This window comes from Amphiprion ocellaris, chromosome 10 (genome assembly GCF_022539595.1).
Source record: "Amphiprion ocellaris isolate individual 3 ecotype Okinawa chromosome 10, ASM2253959v1, whole genome shotgun sequence".
NCBI classification, from domain to species: Eukaryota; Metazoa; Chordata; class Actinopteri; family Pomacentridae; genus Amphiprion; species Amphiprion ocellaris.
The window spans coordinates 11545614-11565364 of NC_072775.1; the positions used below are offsets into that span (position 1 = coordinate 11545614).

The window sequence follows — 19751 nt, forward strand, 5'->3', positions numbered from 1 at the left end:
TTTCATGCTTTTTTTGCACAAAATCAAAGGAAAAATTTAGATTTGTCATTATGTATAGGTTACTATGCTCTGATTTTACTGGTTCGACCCACTTGAGATCAAATGTGGCCCCTGAACTAAAATGAGTTTGACACCTCTGCTCTAAATCAAATACTGTCGCAAGTTACTCCATGGAAATACAGTCATTACTAAAGTACTGTTTGTCCTGAAGTAGCTCCTCCCATATTGCACAAAACCATCATTGTTACACACACACACACACACACACACACACACACACACACACACACACACACACACACACACACACACACACACACACACACACACACACACACACACACACACACACACACACACACACACACACACACACACACACACACACACACACACACACAACTCTGCATTGGTTATGATCACACGTGGGTAGGTTTAGGCCTGACATGTTTCCTCATCTGTTCAGGGAGAACGCTAAACTGTAACTTTGGGCCTCCTTGTATTTCTGGCAGAGGTGATGGAAACGTACATGGAGAAAAAATCAACAATACAAACAAATAAATTGACAATGTAGATTATTTTTTTAGCTATATAGCAACTATAAAAGGCCTACAAACCTTTGTTAGGTAACTTTTTGCACTTGGGCTTTTGCAAAATTACCTCATCCTAATTATATCAGGGTCTGAATGCACTAAACTTGTATTGTATGCTAGCAGGCTGGGTGCCCTCCTGTCACATATCTGAGCTGCAATTCCACTAAATACCACTAGATGTCAGCAAAGTCACATCTTTGCTTTTAAAACCTGTCAGTCACTAAAGGTTGAAGAAGTATTGGTCCTCTTTACTCGAGTCAAATTACCACTGCAGCAATGTTCAAATATTTTATAACATTTAAAGTACTGCATGAAAACCCCTACTGAAGTAAAAAGTACATAAGCATTAACAGCTAATGTTGTTGAAATATAAAAGTGGAAGATCTTGTTTGTTCCCTCTGATATATTTTTATATATGACATCATTAGATTATTAATAGTGAAGCAATAAATGTGTCAGCATCATGTTACTGTTGTAGCTGCTGCGGGTTTGAATTGCTTCATTTACACTTGTATATACTTAATCTTTGATTTTTTTTTTTTGGTAAGATATTGGATCATTTGAAAATTTACTGCAACAAAACCATGTGAGAAGTTTACAGGAAAACATTACTATTTGGTGAAGCTGTTAAAATGTGGCCCGTCTACATAAAAAGTTGGAAACCGCTGATGTAATCTTTAATAATGTGTTGCATTTTAAAAGCTTGATATATTACCCACTGTGTAAATTCTTCATCCTAAAAGTAACTAAAACTGTTAAATGAATGGAGCAGAATGTTTTCGTCTGGTATGTGGTGATGGAAATAAGCAGCAAATGTAAACACTGAAGTGCAGAACACAACTGTAGATAAGTACAGTGCTTAAATGTACTTATACTAACAAATGTGTTTGTGGTACTACTTCCACTAGACAAAATGACACTACTGAGACAAAAACTATGAGAGACTTTGTTTATTGTTGCATATTTAAACCGTCACCTCACTTGCTGAAAAACACACTTCCAAAACAAATCCAGTTTGTCTTCAAAGCAGAGGATGCAGGAAAACACACATTTTACATCAGATCTCACATCCCAACTCTGGTTTACTGTGAGATCTTCACTAAAGTGTCCCTCAGCAGAGACATCTGCATTCGAGGACAAACTAGGATCCATTCACTCTTACTGCAAATCCCATCAGTCATAATGTTCAGCATTATAAAAAAATAATTATACAAGAATATCAGACAGACAGACAGAGAGGAGGGAAACGGAAACTCCCACAGATAAATGATGAAACACTTCATGAAGTGCAGAAGTGTTTTTGAAACTGAACGCACACTTTGCGAGCCATGATTAGCCTGTAAAACCATTTCGGGTGTGCTGCTCCTCTGGGCTCCATGATTATGTTTTTTCACAATCTCACATGAGGTTTTTTTGGTAAAAACCTGACAAGAAATTCATGATTTTCAGATACAAAAACAGTCGCATCGAGCAGGGATTTAGCAACCAGCTATCAAGGCCAAGTTGTGTTCAAATCGGTAAATTATTAAACTGTCGGTTCACACAAACTACAAAAACTAAAAATATTTGATCACTTTCCTCTAGGAATTAAGCAGCTGTGCAGGTAGTTTGCTTTATTTTCTCAAGTTTCCTAAAGATCTCTTTTGTGATTTCTGCCAAACGGGCTGAATCATGACTGGATTTTTGAAAAATGGTGAAACATTACATTTAGATGTTACTGGGAGCAGTGTGCTTGTTGTTCAGTTGTCATGTGGACGGTTTCTTAAGTAGAGAGTCGTTCTGGTGTTTAACACTGCCAAGATTTAAGGTTATTAATCTGCTCACAGTTTAGGGAAAGAGAAGTTCCTGATAAAGATGAATGCGTCACAAACATAAGTTCAGGAACATAACAGAGAAACTGTCTGCACAGCTGGGCTAAACAAGAAGTAGTCAAATATTTTTCCTTTGTAGTTTGGGCGAACTGACCATTTAAACTAAAAAAAAAAAAACACAAAACAAAAATTGGACTCGTGTCTATATTCGGTCTAACTTCTCACTCAGGAACTCCTCCACGCTGTCAGTGTTCCACTTGAGGATGCTGAGCTCTTCAGCGATGTTCCCGTTATCGTCCAAAAGCTTGAGTACAGGATCCGAGCCTCTAACGTACTGCAGTGTGGGAGGGTGTTAAAGAGAAGGACAGAAAAAGAGGAGGTTTGTTAGGAATGCTCTTAAATATTCAGAGAAATATCTGTGACTCATTTCAGCGATTTGATCTAATTTATCGTAGAAATCGCAACTTCTCCTCAGATGAAGCTTAATGATGACAAGCAACACAATTCATCAATGCTACCTTGATCTGAAGACCCTTGAACATCTTCGGCTTGTCGCTTCTGACAAAAGCTGTGGAAGAAAAAGAAAAAGTGATGAATGCCAGGTGATAAATCAGTCAATTAGGCTTCATATTTTAGTGCGCCGCTCTGTAATTACTGCCAACTGCAAAGCCTCCCGAGAATGCGGCGTTAACAGCAGAGGAGACAGTTGAAAACACAGGATGGCTACAGCTGAAGTAAACAAACGACAGCCATATGGCACAGACGGCACTCCAGACGTTTACCCCCCATGCTGAGGCGAGCTGCACCAACTCCATCAACGTAACTCGACACTGAATTAACCACGTTAGCGGGAGTGGGAGACACACAGGAGGGGAAAAAACTGAAACTTCAAAAGCTTCTTCAGAAAAAAAAAAAAAAAAAAAAAGCTTCTTCAGAAACCATCCTGCAGGTGTTTTGGGCCACCAACTGCTAACAAACGATTTCAAAAAGATACGCTTCACCTGCATCGCCGTTGACTAAGACAAGCTGCTTCAAAACGAGATAATAAGTAAAATCAAAACAGTAAAACTCACCTTGGACTTGAGGGAACCTCCCCAATTTTCATCCGCACACCTCGAGGATTGCCCCGGCGTACAGCTGCGTGCAGAGAAAAACAAGGTGAAGCAGTCCACGAGGAGGTTTCCTTCCCACACATCAGTGCCCACATACAGCGGTTCTGCTGGTGGCAGGATGTCTGGTCTGCAGGAGTAATTTGATTCAGGCGGACTGATTCATAAATGTGTCTGGGCGACTCCTTGGGGGTCATTAAACTGTGAGCCTGTGCATATGGAGTGGGGCTGATGGATGGCGGTTTGTGCAGGGCTCACTTGTAATCAAACCTCCAGCACCAATACACAATAAGTTAGAGGAAATTGGAGTGTCACAGCAGTATTTCAACACCGTGCCCCGCTCGCTGTTTTCAGGGAGGAGGGTGGTAAATGGCCTGGTCGGCTGCTTCACACTGCAAATTAAATTACACATGCAAAGCCAGGATCCTCTCCTCCTGTGTTTCTGTAAACAGCCCTGGCACAGCTGAAATTACATTTTCGTGCTTTTCATTTTGACCATACATGGAAGATCAGAAGAACACAGACGAGCCACGACGCTGTCGAGACCGGGAAACAAACGACAGACGACTTTATTTGGACTCGCATGAAGAATTTTAACATTTTCGATGTTGGTAGATAGTTAATCATTCTATCAATAATTTAAAACCTAAAGCTCACATCAGAAACTGCATCCATGTCCAGTCATATTCTCTACGAAATTATCAGAACAGAAAACATTAAAGGTTAACAAGAAATAAGTCATGTGATAAAATATAATCCAGTCTTGCCCTTTTAGGTTTAACTAGGATCTGTGATATAGGAGCACAACAATGAGTCTAACCTCATAAACTCCCAGAGGAAACCCATGTCCATGGTCCAATCCCTGCCCTTCTTTCACTTTACTACATCAATAAACCTGAACACATTTGGTGTCATAGGATTCAGAAGGTCCTCGACGTTGGAAAAATCACAAATCTGTTTCTTATTCATCCATAGCCAGAATGGGTAAGAAGCTGCAGCCGTTTCAATTTGTAAATGTTCTTTTCACATTTTTGCTCCAAAATAGGGAGGTTAAATGCCAAAAGATGTCAGTTGAAGTGACTCTTGTCCTTAAATTGGAAATGTTTTAGACAATTTAACCCTATTTTTTCACAATTATCACATAATTATTCAGCATCGCTCCTATCTCGCATAACAACATTTCTCACGTCTCAAGATCAAAAGACAAAAGTAGAATTATTCTACATTTTTGTCAACAAATCCCACAAAAAAACACTTTCTAGTTTCCCCGAGCAGTATGTGGCACTCAGCCCAAAGTCCACTGGTTCCTCGTAACAAACTTCTCTTAAAACATGTCACTAATAAAATGCTTTTAAAAGGCTCAATATATTTTGCAAACTGCTCAGCTGTGCGGTGTTTAGCACTCAACCAGGAGGAAATGCAGCAACTACTCTCAGCTGTGCAAGTGTTGCACCGAGCAACAGAATGAGACCAAATCAATATAAACAATGGTACACAGGTAATGAGGGAACATGTCACCCACTGCAACAGTGTGGCTCATTTCTGTATTTTTAATAGTTGTTTGGGCAACACTGTGTATGAGTGACACGCAGAAATAAAGGAAACACACAGTATTTGTTAGCAGGATTACTTGATTTTGGTGTTTTCCTGACTGACTGTCTGATAAGAAGATAAATATAGAATAACATTAGGCTTAAAAGCCCTGAAATGGACACTTCGCGTGTTGTCATTAACGGACTCTCACGAGGGTTTTCTTCTCTACAGAGATGTAATGTGCCATCACACCCAGGGGAGCTGAGGTGCTGCTATGTGCGGGTGCCCTGCAGAGATCCAAAAACGAGTAACCCAAATGCCCTCCGCGCTCGCTGAATCCCACTAATCGACGAGGCTGTGCAACAACCCATTTCTCAGAGGGTTTAATGACATGGCACTGATGTCAATTGAGAGACTAAAAAGAATTTTTAAGGCAGATAATTGTTGCTGTCTGAGGGGAGAATGTGCTTAGTGACACCATCGTCTCTGCTGCTACCCTCAGAGTGCAGCTGGAGACAGGCAATTGCTCTTGTAAGTGACATTTCCACTCAAATTGTGAGGAGGAAGAGGAGTAATCTTTGCTCTAAGTGTCTGCCTGAAACAGAGTTATCATCAAGGGGTGTAATGAGGTGTGCACTACACTCTCCCAAGGTGCTGTTGCTAGGATACCACTCACGCACTCTGGGGGCTATGCTTAATCAAAGAAAAATGACATTGTTTTGCCGCCATCACTTGAGTCTTTGTTTATCCGTCACAACACAGCGGGGACTCCTTCTGATTTAGCTGCAATCACCGGAGCATTGAGCGTACAGTAACACCTCCTCACCGGTTACAGAGAGGCTGCCACCGCAAAACTTGACCCCATGGGGAGTGTCGGACTGGGGTTAAGAAGCCTCGCCTCTGAACATCACAGAGAAAGATTGAGACGGACAGCTAGTGACAGACTTTGTGTGTGGCAGCTCAGACCCGATGCACAGCTGCAAACAGCGTCAACAGAGAGGTTAAAACGAGGCTGTTTTTATTAGCAGTCCAAATGCTGATGGTTGTGACCCTGTCCATAAAAGTGACGTAGTCTGACAGAGAGGTTTTCTAAGTGCTACCACTATCCGCTGTCCTGCATAAAACTCAGTAAAGGACTAATGACAGCATACATTCAGCTCAATAAACTATTTATTGTGCATCATCAGATCTGTCAAGTCTCAGTCACACAGCACAAAAGGCCATTTTTACTGCATGCACTTGAGTCAACCTTGTTTCTGACCATGCTATTCTCACTGAATCTCCTTCCTAAGGTCTTTTTAATATGCTCCACGCTGTGATTTACTCTAGACTTTCAGTTTAAACCCTTTACCTTGCGTGCTTCCATCTGGGCCTCCTGCTGGCAGCATTGCCGGCAGTTGGGTTGGAGCTTGGTGAGGCTGAACTCCCCAAGCAGGTCACAGGAGCTGCACAGCAGGTTGCTGGAGAAGCCCAGCTCCCTGCAGGCCTCAGACGACAGGTCGGCACCGTACGCCGACAGCTGGGGAAAGCAAGAAGGAGACGAAAAGATCAAGAGAAGAACAAAGAAAAGGCAAAGTTTTCATAAAGTGCTTACTTCACAATGGCAGGAGTGTGAGAGTAAAAAAGCAGCTATTAATGAAAACTGTTGAAATTAGGAACTGAGGATGTTGGAAGACTGAGAAGCAGAGCTGATCGACGTGGAAAATATTCTGTTGTGAGTTGTCTGAAAAAATGTGCAATTTTTTTTTTGCAATACAATTGCAATACAATTTTCTAAAGTCCTGCTTTACGTCAATATTCACAGTGTAACAGATGTGTCTTTACAACGAGACAACATTAAAGGAGGACACTATGGATGTATAAAACAACTTACACAACAGTTTAAACCCTGGGTAGGACACAATGCATGACATATATCCTAAACTGCAGCCTTTGCTATTTGCTAACTGCATTTCAAGATATCAATTATAAATAGATTGATTGTTCAGCCCTAGTGAGAAGTATATCATACAATCTAATTTTATACTATGGTAAGATATAGAACTCTACAAACATCCAGTGTTACAATTCACTTAATACTAACAAAAACAACGAAGAACAAAGCATTAAACTCACTTGGACTTTCATTGATTTAGCGTTAGTAATTCCAGAGAAAGTCTTTGAATTGATCATCTGGTGGAAATGTGGGTGAACATGCCGGCAATTACTGAGATATTTCAAGCTGATGTGTGTTCAACCTCCTTACTGAAGTGTGTGGCAGCTTTTAAAATGTCCAAATGATTGGTGAGTTTTTCCCTAACATGCAGCCTAATAAAGATACTACGAGGAGAGACTGAACATGTTTTCACGTTTGTGAGTCAGGAAGCCGTCCTCTAATGTTTCAGTGTCCTATTTAGATCTAAATTTAAGCAGCCACATCAAAGCTGCAACTAGATCCTCATTCGGTCATTGTAGCACATAGCAACCTTTGGAAACTTGTGTCCAAACAAGATTTAGAAAAACTTATTCATGATTTATCACTCGTAAAGAGGACTAGTGTAACACATCCCTAATAAGACCATTTGTTTCTTAAAAATTAAAAAAAAATAAAAAAAAAACTGTAAGAAGACACATTACTCCAATTCCTAATTCCCTGCATTGGTTTCCTTGTGAATGTTGAATTAAATTTAAGGTTCTATTTATTATTTATAAGTCTCTGAAAGGTCTTGACCCCAAATATGTTTTATGAAGCCTGATACAGCTGTCATATGTTTACGAACCAGCTCCCATTGGAATTCTGCCCAACTTAAGTCACTTCTTTTTTCAGTGCTTAGAATTATTCTGTTCATTGTTGTTATTTTTAAAAGTCTGGTCTACACTACCTGCACTTTAATTAAATGTGTCTGCACTTTGATTTGCTTTTAGTTTTATTTTATTACATATTCATGTATTCTTTATCCTTTACAAGTTTTTAGCTTGTAAAGCTAGTCATCTGTACTTCCTGAGGAGACTGGGTCCTTCAACGTCTGCTGATGTTTTACCAGTCTGTCGTGTCCAGTGTTCTCTTTTATGCTGCAGTTTGTTGGGGAGGGAGCATTAAAAAGAGGGACGCTGCACGACAGGACAGACTGGTGAGGAGAGCTGGCTCAGTGGTGGGCACAGAGCTGGGCTCTCTGGTTTCAGTAGCAGAGAGAAGGACCCTGGAGAAGATTCTCTCCATCGTGGACCACACCCAGCATCCTCTGCACAGGACTGTGATCAGGCAGAGGAGTGTGTTCAGCTCCAGGTTGCTGTCTCTGACCTGCTCCACCAATAGGCTCAGGAACTCTTTTGCCGCCCATCAGACTGTACAACTCATCACTGAGTGGTCGGGGGGGTCTCTGTCAAGTCACATTAGGTCAAAGTGATTGTAAAATGTGATGCATCTTATGTAGTTTTAGTCTTACTACCTGTCAAAGTCACTTCACATCACTTTAAATCACGGTGCCTCAGAATATGTAAATACTGTCTATTGACCTTTAACACATTTAATATTTCTATAGATTTTAAAATTAGAAGTATTTTTTATGGTAATATGTTGCAAGTTTTTCACAGTATATACTAACCTTTAATGTTAATGTTACTAACCTGCCCGTCTTGTCTTTTGGTTATTTCTGTTGTTACATGTAAGCTGCTGAACACTTGAATTTCCCTCGGGATTAATAAAGTATCTATCTATCTATCTATCTATCTCTTGTTCGTCTTCAGTTTTTTTATGCTCTCTTGGTCCACTAGTTTATTTTTTACTCTAAAATGTGTGTGCTTTTGATCCAAACTGTTTGCTGCCATTGATTCATTTAAATCAATCCATTTTATTCTGCTGTATTGTGTATTTTACCTTTGCCTGTAAAGCACTTCACCTCCGAATATAAGGTGCTAAACAAAAAAAAAAAACTTGCTATTTAGTCGAATGGACACCATTTTGACACCCTGTGTTATGCACTTTCTCTTTGCCAGTGTTATTCCACTCTAGCTTTAGCTGGAGAACTTACAGGAGATTTATTCTGATTTTACTTAAAAGAGCACAGCATTTGACGGGATAAATAAAGTCAGGACACAGGGAGTCTTGGTTTGCCGTCACCTTTTTCCTATATGTCTTATAAAATCACACGGATAGTGGACAACAGTTGGTGTAAAGGCAGCAAAAAGCAGTTAGCACAGAAACAGACACCGCTGCGGCTTCACTTCCCCTATCAGCCACGTCATTTTGAAGCTCCGGGCTCAGCAGGATGCGGCTCAACAAACAGAACGTAACCGGCTGACGGCCTGTCCAGCCCTTCATGCTAACTATTAGCTCTTCTGACAGCTGCTAAAACTGGCAACTGTTATTGTTAATAAACTCACCGTCTGTAGTAGCGACAGAAGCCACAGGATATACACCTCTCCCGACATTTTGCAGCCTGCTTTGTTAGCGAAACTACCCTCAGGACCCCTGTGTCTTACGGGAGGGAGGCCTCCGTTGCGCCTGACTGTTAAGCGCTACGAATGACGGTTTGCTTCGTTGATATTTTTGAAACATACTAATACAATTCCGCTTTGTGGGCTGTGGGAGTATTTTTAAAAATATCTAAAGTCAGAAAGAGGGTGTTTTATTTTTTTTTCTCTATTTCTTGCATTCTGGCATACACTAAGGTCGCCTCGTAGTTTCTTCCTCGTCGCTGCTGTTACCATGGTTATAAAGTGAAGTGCGCCACCTGCCGTTTGAGTCCGCGTCTGTTTCTGAAAACGGTCCAATCCGGATTGAACAGACAGCGAAGGGGGACGAATAGAAACCCTCCGCCGTGTGTTGGACTGTTATTACACCCAATGGCCTGACTGGTAGTAATAGTGTGTCCGTGGTGCGGCGGTGAACACACTGGATGGGACAGGACAACGGCTACATGGGGGACGCAGGCGACAGCGGCTGGTAGACCCGCTCCCTTCTGCCCGGAGCCGCAAATCTGGACGCATCTCTGCGGCTTTTACGACGCTCCTCTGCCGGGAATCGACCTGATGAAAGCCGAGCATGAACACATCGCATTTGAGGTAAACGGAGGGTCTGAACACTGGGAGATATATCTACACACAGACACACACACACACACACACGCACACACACACACACACACACACACACACACACACACAGTGAGAGGGAGGGAAGGAGGGAGAGAGGGCCATACACACACACACACACACACACACACACACACGCGCACACACACACAGCCGCTTTGTAACCACCATCGTCGCTCCTTGTGTGTTTCCAGTGTCTCCTCCTCTGAGCATGGACTGACCATATCCCTACTCTGGATGATTTGATGGGGCTGCTCAGAGTCATGATGCCGCCCAAGTTGCAGCTTCTGGCGCTGCTGGCGTTCGCAGTGGCCATGTTCTTCCTGGAGAACCAGATCCAGAAGCTGGAAGAGTCCCGGGGAAAGCTCGGTAAGTTGCAGCCCCGATCCCCCCCCACCCACCCCCCGACCCTGATCACGGCTCTCCAGGAACATCCTCAGGCTGTGTGTGAGGTCTCTCTCACCGGGGTTTAGTGTAGATCTTGGGCTTCCCTGTTGTTGTGCATTTGGGTCAGAGAGAGCAGTGCTTCATCATGTGGCACACAGGGATGATGAGATGTTCAGCATCTGAACTTTGCATGACGAATGTATACACACATCAACCTCTCGTCCTGATTTGTGCAATGCAGTGTGAGACTGAGGAGGCGTTTTGTCCTGACAGTGACAGACACTGACTGATTGTTTTTAATACATCAGTGCAGCAGCTCAGTTGTTTTCATTATCATTAATTAATGCTACAGTTTTTTTTCTGCTTAGTGAGCCGTCATTTGTGTTATTGGATGTCACAAAGTGTTGCAAACTGACCGTCACAGTTTCCTGAAGTCTAAGATGACACGCAGAAAAGCAGCATCTGGAGAATGATTCTGCTCGAAAAATCACTCCAATAACAAGCTGACCGTCAAAACAGTTGTGGATTAATTGTCTGTCAGTCGAGTAATTGATGAATGGACTGCATATGGGTAGAAAGCAGCGGCTAATTTAGAGAGTGTTCAGGGTCAGGGTGGTGGTCAGTGGGGGACGTGTTACGGCCTTTCTTGCTTTTTAGTAATATTCTACATTCATGCGGCCACCACCCTGCTGCAGATCCCATCCTGCCCCTTCTCCAAACCAAACTCTCCCCTCTGATTGAAGCACTGCGTTCAAATCTCATTGCTCGCTCCCATCAGGGCCTCAGTCCCAATAAAGATCTGGGACAGTGCGGGATTATCTCTCTGGTGCCTCCACTGTGGGGATTTTTTTTTTTAAGGAGCAGCCGAGCGCTGCAGACACTGGGAGCCAGCGTACCTCAGGGGTTCACACCACATCTTGTCTTCTTTTGATGAGAATAGGAGTCTGGCACTGGAGAGGAGGTGTAATTAATAACACAGACAATGGCAGGAGTGGATTTCATGGTGTGGTCATGTGACTCACAGGTACGCTCAGTGGGACAGAGAAGTCATTAATATTAATAGTAATTCTTTTCTTGCTATGACCCATGGAAGTGAAAAGGGTCTCTTCCATCTCAACATACATTTTAAAGTCCCTGCACTTCCATACAGGTGTCATTCTGATAGATTAGGCTGAAGTTGGGTGGAGTCATTGCTGGGAAAGCTCTTGAAAGATGAGGGTGTAAGTTGAACTGAGCTGAGGAAGATGTTAATGAATTGATATGACAAGATGCCTAATTATCCAAAATATGTGAGAACACCAGGGCTGCACAGTAGCGTAGTGGTTAGCACTTTCGCCTTGCAGCAAGAAGGTCCCTGGTTCGCGTCCCGGCTTTCCCGGGATCTTTCTGCATGGAGTTTGCATGTTCTCCCTGTGCATGTGTGGGTTTTCTCCGGGTACTCCGGCTTCCTCCCACAGTCCAAAAATATGCTGAGGTTAATTGATTACTCTAAATTGCCCGTAGGTGTGAATGTGAGAGTGATTGTTTGTCTATATATGTAGCTCTGTGACAGACTGGCGACCTGTCTAGGGTGTCCCCTGCCTTCACCCGAGTCAGCTGGGATAGACTCCAGCCCCCCCCCGCGACCCTAGTGAGGATTAAGCGGTGTATAGATAATGGATGGATGGATGTGAGAACACCTGCATCGGTGAACCAAGTCTGTGTTGTCGTGGTAGTGTCAGCGCTGGGGCTAACAATTGGTGTCATTATTGATTAACATGTTGTCTTTTTCAGTCAGTTGTTTAGCCCTATGTAACCAACAAGCCCCATGTAATGTCTGAGAGCTGGTGGGGGCATTAGGGCTGAATGATACGCAAATAAAAAGTATTGCGATTATTATTATTAGATATTGCAATTGTGCTTTGATTAGCAATTTCAGTAGAGAATGAAAGTTGTGCTTGTTTTTTTTTTTTTTTTTACCGTGCATGTTTGAAACAAGCATGTTCCTTTACCTTTGAAGAATTTGATTTCAAGGCTGAGTCATCTCTGTAGCCCCATACTGCTCCAGTCATTTGGATTATTGCACTTGCCCATAATGGGGTTCTGATAATGTTTTAATTAATTGTTCACCCCTACAAGATGTCGTTGAGTTGCTTGTTTTTACCAACTTAACAGTATTGACTTTATAGCTGCAACGATTAGGCAGCCAATAGATAATTGATTGACAACTGTTTTCATGATCAGGTCAGTTGCATAAGTGCAGTTTCCAGCTTCTCTAATGTCAGAATGAGAAAGATTTTCTGAATGTTACTTAAAGGTGAACTGACCATCGTTGGGTTTTTGATGACATCACCTTGGATTCCAGGAAATTGTGATTAGGCATCGACCAATACAGTCTAGTCAGGATCAATTATTGATTGTTAATTAGGTGATGTTTGCAGAAAAAAAAGGAAATCCTGGTTTCATAATTTTGAATAACACTATTCCAACACAAAACTTCACTGAAACGCCTTTGTTTCTTTGTTTTTCTTAAGTTTTTACTTGTGTTTAATTAAAAGAGAGCTTTTTAGCGTTCATCCATTAGTATTGATTAGCTATTACTCGTGACGTGTAGCCAATCCAACAGCGCTGTGGGCGAGACTTTGCTTGAGACCACAGAGTGACTACAGATAGAGAGAGGCAGCTGCATCAGAGTCACAGCAGGGTTTCAGATCATTTATTTAACTGGGAATCGGTTTCACAAAAAGTAACAGTATCGATAACTGGAAAAATGGTTAGATATCGGGTCCGATCAGATTCGACCCCTAACTGTAACTGTGCAGTTTCTCACAAGATACTCAACAGATCAATCAGTAGTGGTAGTTTGCTATTTCCAGTTGGCAATTGGGCTTTAATTATTAATTGATTCTAAAAATGATGGGCAAATAATTTTCAATCAGCTACTAATTGAATCAATTAGGGCTTCTGATGCTTGGTGTCAGACTCCCTTTACTTTGTCCAGAGCTGAAAGTGTGACCCGATGTCTTGATGAGTGGATTGACCTGTGTTGCTGCAGCTCGTTCAAGGTCTTCCAATGTGTGTTTGCCACACTGACCAAAGAATCTAAACATGTCATGTTACGACCATTTCTTCCTACTGTTTTCCGACATTGTGTAGACCAAGAGGAATTTAATTTGTAAAAGGAATAATCATTAGCTGTTTAATACTCCTGGCCCTGGAGCTGAAGGCTAATTAATTAATAGACAGACTTTGGCAGATGATTCAAAGGTGAGTCTACATTGGAGAGTTTCCAGGGCGGACTGCGAATAAAACGGCTAACAGTCACGTAAACCGAATACAGAATCTCCGGCTGAGGCTTCACATGTTGGAACAATCAGGGGTTCCTGCAGGGTTAGATGGCTATATTGGCCTGTGACATGGTTTACTGCTGCTGTAAAGGGTTATACTTTACACTCACACACACATATAGTCTCCCAATGCTGAAACAGAACCTGAGAGGCCTTCCCCCTGCCTGCCCACCGCCACGAGAATCTGTTGACTTGGCAAAAAGTGCTCTGATGGATGACTGGACTGAGCAGACGTCTGAACACTGGAGCTCTGAATTATGTGCTGCATAGTCAAATAGTTGTGACTGAGGCTTTCAGAGGCGCGATGCTGACAGACAGACAGCCACAGGGCTGCTTACATTACCAGGTACGCCTGCTGCAGGTCCATCTGTGCAGCAATAAAAGGCAGCACGGCGACCGTAACAAGAACAGGTGGTGTCCAAACCCAAACCGAGATAGCTCGAATGACTCTCACATGATAATTAAGGGGGGAAAAGGAGGATCTATATGTCACCGTCCTGTATCGTGTTTTTACATGAGCACAGTTAACTTGTTGTGGGCTGGAATGGCCGGCGTCCTCTCCTCACAGCGAGGGATCCTATTTCCCGACACGCAGGTTGAATCATTTCCCCCATTAGACGCCTCCCGCAGGGCAGACAAGCTGTGATTTGCTTCCAAGCTAATCGTCTTCTCAAGGTTTCACCGAGGAGCGTCCTGCATTGCAAACATGCCTCGATGCAGCTGTGTGTCCTGCTGTGGGCCTAATCCATTATTCTGACAGTATTACTCTCCGGCTGCTGCCGCCGACTGGGTCAACGCTAACATAGGCTGCACAGGGATGGATGGATGGATGGAAATAAAGTTTCTCGAATAAAGAGCCGACGGGATAAGGATTCAAGGCTTCGCGTTTTCTGTCAGGGCTGCCATTAACTCTCCATCAGTTCAGGCAATTTCAGGCGCTCACCTTGAAGAATTTCACGCTACTTTACTCGGAAGTTTGAGACTGACATTCCTGAGTAGTGTTTCATTGGCGTCTAACAGAAGACCAGCGCCTGGATTTTATTCACCAGTGATTAGATTCGCTCTAGAGGTTGGTTAAAAGTTAAAGACACCCCAGAAGATTTTTCCCAGCTCTGAACTACAGGTGTTATACCAATATAATACTTCAGTGCTGCAACTAATGGTTATCTTCATTGTTAATTAATCTGTTGATTACTTTCTCACTTAGTCAATTAGTTTCTAAGTCTAGAAAATGTCAGAAAATGATCTCTCAGTGTTTTCCAAAGCTCAGGATGACAAATGTCTTGATATTCAGTTTAGTGTCTCAGAGGAGTAAAGAAACTAGAATTTTTTTTCCATTTTAGAAACTGAAATCAGACAATTTTGACTATTGTTTCTCTTAAATAATTGCTCAAACCAAATACTCAATAATCAAAATAGTTGATGATCGATTTAATAGTTGACAACTAAGTGATGAAGCAATTTGTTTCTAGTTTTTAATATTAGTTTAGTAATACACATGTGATAATATCTTAAATAATGCAGAGACAGTAACTACATACAATGCACTGTAAAAAAATTAACTACCTTTAAAAAAAACTGTGAAGTACTGTAACACTGTAAAAACTACACAAAATAACGGCAAATATCTGTAAATTAACAATAAAAATAAAATAAATCATGTAATTTTCAAGTCAAATTATGTAAAAGAGCAAATTACCATTTAAGAACAGATTTTTAATGTTGACGTTATTTATTCTTTTGGCCTGTCATTTCTTTTGTTTTGTTTGTTTTTGTTGCAGTCAACATGTAAAGTAGAGAGTGTAAGTATCACTTTTATAGATAGATAGATAGATAGATAGATAGATAGATAGATAGATAGATAGAATCTATATTGATTCGGCAGCAGGGAAATTTGCAAAGTTTCCAATTTTTCTGCAGTTTTTTTGTAATTGTATGACATATTATCTGTAATTTAACAAAATAACTGTGAAATAACACTAGCTGTTGAAAAAAATTAGGTTAAACCTATGACTGCCTTTTTTATTTTGAGTGTAATTCTTTTGCCAAAAAGAGTCAAAACACACAGTAATCAAAGTTAATGATAGCATTTTTTTTAAAATTTACTATAAATATCATGATAATATTGTTAGTGTGAATTCTTTTGGCCATGATAATAAATAATAATGTAGTGAAAACCTCATATTGTGACAGCCCTGGTCTGAACTTTATCAAGTGCTCTTGAGCAATTTTCTTTTTCTTTTTAAGAAGATAGTTGGAATAGAACGCTCACGTAAAAGCAGTTAATATAAATCACGTCCAGATTGATTGGTGTTTGCCAAAAACGTGAGCAGGAGATCGTGTATGCATTGTCATTGTTATGTGAAGATTAATCTGGTACCACTTATTTTTCATGTAAAAAGCTGAAACTTGCATTAAAGTCAAGACTGTAGGAGAGGATGTAATTTAGCAGACCTCGCCTGAGGGTGAGTTCGGTGCAGAGCTCAATAATCCCTCAAATTGTGTAGTTTTGTCGGAAATATTTAGTTAAATGCATACCAGTGCCAATCACTTCCACTTTCAATGCCGCTTGCTTCTTTGTTCCCCATCTTTTCCGGCTGAAAGCATGTTCATTACACAGCTGAGTGCATCATTATTTGTGTAACATCTGTCCTTGCTACCTGCTTTTATAGATTGAAGCCACATTAGCCTCATTTCCTCAGGGAGAATATTCATCTCACTGAGCGTTTTCATTCAAGAGAGCCCAGCTTTTCAACAGCTTCTATGCTCCGTTTGATGCCAACCTGAAGCTATAGGTGGCAGGTTTATTCTGGTGGAGGATTTTGGTATAGTGGAGCTGCATAAATAGAAACGTTGCTTATAAAACTGTCACCTTGTGCCCTTGTAACTGGAGAAAAAAAGACCTTTCAACTCTTTGCCCTGCAGACTGTGTGAGGCCTGAGTGTCTTCCAGCAGTACAGACACTCGGAGACTCTGTTTTTTCTCTCTCTCTCCCTCAGCATCATCGCCTTTTATCTGCTGGCCGTTATTCAGCCTGATTAAAGGAATTCAATTTCCATCTGTTGCATGGTGATATTTAGTTCCAGACACAAGCGGCTCTGTGATGAGCTCTGAGAGGAGAAGAGAGAGGCTGTTGAATGCAGAAGAAGGAAGGGGATGCATGGCGCTCATTGTCGGAGTGTTTGCAGAGCTGACGCAAGATTTTTAAGCATTCATTTGTTGCCGCAGGCCCGACGCTGCCGGGCTGGCGTTTGAATTTGACTTTGATTGTCATGCCAAGCACTCGCAGCCCACCCTCGCACTCCGCTGCCGAGGGACCTGGGGACCTGGTCAGGAATTTGCTCTTGAAAGGACACCGGTCAGGCATCGTTAGCCTGTCCTCATGCGCCCACTGCACAGACACTGATTGGACAACTTTGTGCCTCGGCGCTGACCTGCTGCTGTTGCTGCTCAGACCGCTGCTGCACATATTTGACACATTTATTGATGATCCAAGTTTCTACCACATTTCCCTTTTTACTCCCCCACATTTATCAAGAGTCAACTGGTGCCTGGGACTCACTTGAAACCAAACGGTGGCTTCCTTTTTAAGGCTAATTGGTGGCAGGTTGGCAGCACTCAAGCAGGCCGTGCCTCGCTTCTTTACTCCAGCTGCAAGCCTCAACCTCTGAAATGTGCAGAGCTGCAGTTTTTCCTCCTCTTTTCTTGTTCCCTCTCTTGACACAGCACTCAGGTTCCCTTTGAACTCTCCCTGACACCTCACATCTCCTGTTTTTAGCTTCCCTAAGGGTATAAAGGCAGCACGAGTCATTTGCTTTCACTCTGCACCTTGGCATCTGCCACAGCGAGCAGCCAGCAGCGTCTATCGCCCAGACCTGCCTGCTCAGTCACTCTCTGAAACATGCCATTTGAACAGCTAATGGAGGGGAGCCCGCTGCGGAGATGGGCGTAGGTGTCGGGGATGGATTTGTTGTGGGAGGCTGGGAGGCATAGCGCTAATGGTCGCACTGGGCTTTTGCTATATTGTTAGAAGCAGGCTTTGATTGGGGCCGAGGATTTACGGCCGCCGGCGCGCACTTTGTCCGACAGGGGGGGAATGTGTTGCTGCAAAGTGGCGCACACAGCGAGCAACCAGAGCCGGCTTCTGCTGCTGTAGCAGGATGACAGACAGGCTAATCGGGCTGTTATGGACGGTTTCACACCCTGGATGTAATTGGAGGCTGTTCTAGAAGAGCAAAGCCCACTCCAACACCACCCATCACTCCCCTCAGCTGGCCTCACCCCAGTATGCCCCCCGCCTCCCCTTACTACCTCTTCACGCAGACCAGGGGTGTCAAACATGCGGCCCGTGGGCCAAAACATGCCCTCCAGAGGGTCTAACCCGGCCTTCAAAGTGTAAAAATTACAGAGAAGACATTAACTGCAGATTGTAAATTTGTAAACTATAAATTTATAATAATTCCTAGACTATAAGAAGTTGTCTTGTTCATAAAGTAAAATAGTAGATTTTGTGTCTCATTTTTGGAATATTTTGTCTTGTTTTTGTTGTTTGTTGTCTAACTTTTGTCATATTGATCATAAAGTAAAATACTATATCATGCAGTTCCAGATGCCTCTGACTAAATATTGTGTTTCTTTGTAGACACTCTGTGATCTGGAAGTTGTAATGTGTAAATGATAAACTGAGGCAGAACATTGCTGAAATTGAATGTATTTTTCTTAAGAAATGTCAGATTTTTCATGATGTTTTGTAGAAAGATAATTCCTTAAATGTGAACATTTTCAGAATGTACTTTTTTGCACTAAAACAAAGGAAAAATTTTGGAGTTATGGTTGTTTATAGGTTATTATGCTGTGATTTTACTGGTCCGGCCCACTTGAGATCAAATTGGGCTGAATGTGGTGACTGAACTAAAATGAGTTTGACACCCCTGACATAGACAGACTCCTTCCTGCTCAGTGTCTCCCCCTGCGTTTCCGTCACTGATGAGTTGTCCGTTCACTCAACAAGACGAAATGGACTTCAGATATCATGTGGCACTAAAAGCATCCAGGCCTCATTACATTGACTGGAGCTCTGACTGACAGCTGATGTGATATTATTATTATTTACCTGAAATGATAGTTCGCATGTTTACATTAATTCTGAATCCTAACGTGACTTTTTCCTCATACACGCTCTCAGAAATAATCTTTTTCCATCTCCACACTCTGTTTTCAGATCAAATTTAGACTCCGTGGCTCACAAGTTGCCGTATCCAGTGAAAGCCTGTTGATTTTTTAAATTTTTTGATGGAGGGAGGCTGCAGTTGTAAACACGACAGCAGGTGTCAATTTCTTCACCTCTCCTCTGCAGAGTTTGCAGTGTTTTTTTGCTCTTCTTTTCCTCTTCTACTCCTCTGACAGGAGAAACGATAAGCGGCTAATAAACCTCTGTCAAGATAATAACTTCTAATGACAGCGCTCTCATCCAGCTCCGTCTGGATCAATACTTGTAAACAACTTCTTTATTTGCTCGCCGAGGCCGCTTTTGTGATATTCAAATCCTCCTTGTGTTTTACTAACCACTGTTGGATGGGCGCCTGAAAAGGAAAAAAGAAAATCCGCCTCTGGCTTAGGAAATGAGGTGCTATCATGGGAGCAGGAGGAGGAGGAAGGAGTGTGGAGTCGGGGGGGTGGAATGAAAGAGATGATTTAATTTTCATTGTGACACAGAAATATTTAAAGCTCTGCCTGGTGAAAATCATAAGCCTCTACGAGAAGAGAAGAGAAGAGAAGAGAAGAGAGAGGAAAAAAAAGGAATGAAGAAAGGAAGCCTGCAGCATTTTTACAACCAATTTCATCAGAGCAGGCAGGAAGGGATAAAGGATGAAGGGAGATGTTTGGAGCTGAACTTCTTCTTCTTCTTCCTCAGCCCCT

General features: G+C 42.2%; 2 protein-coding genes across 2 annotated transcripts in view; one reads left to right on the plus strand and one right to left on the minus strand.

Moving 5' to 3' along the window:
• Positions 1-1528: 1528 nt before the first annotated feature.
• selenof (selenoprotein F) lies at positions 1529-9563 on the minus strand. Its single transcript, XM_023270579.2, has 5 exons — positions 9409-9563; positions 6398-6565; positions 3478-3541; positions 2923-2972; positions 1529-2738 (listed from the first exon to the last, which is right to left on the minus strand). Exons 1-5 carry the CDS (start codon positions 9454-9456, stop codon positions 2607-2609), a joined length of 462 nt encoding a protein of 153 aa, XP_023126347.1. The 5' UTR covers positions 9457-9563; the 3' UTR covers positions 1529-2606.
• Positions 9564-9840: 277 nt separating this feature from the next.
• hs2st1a (heparan sulfate 2-O-sulfotransferase 1a) overlaps positions 9841-19751 on the plus strand; it is a 29859-nt gene continuing 19948 nt past the window's right edge. The window contains exons 1-2 of the mRNA XM_023270578.3: positions 9841-10089; positions 10314-10488. Coding sequence (XP_023126346.1) covers positions 10365-10488 — 124 coding nt within the window. The 5' untranslated portion in view covers positions 9841-10089; positions 10314-10364. The remainder of the gene's footprint in view (positions 10090-10313; positions 10489-19751) is intronic.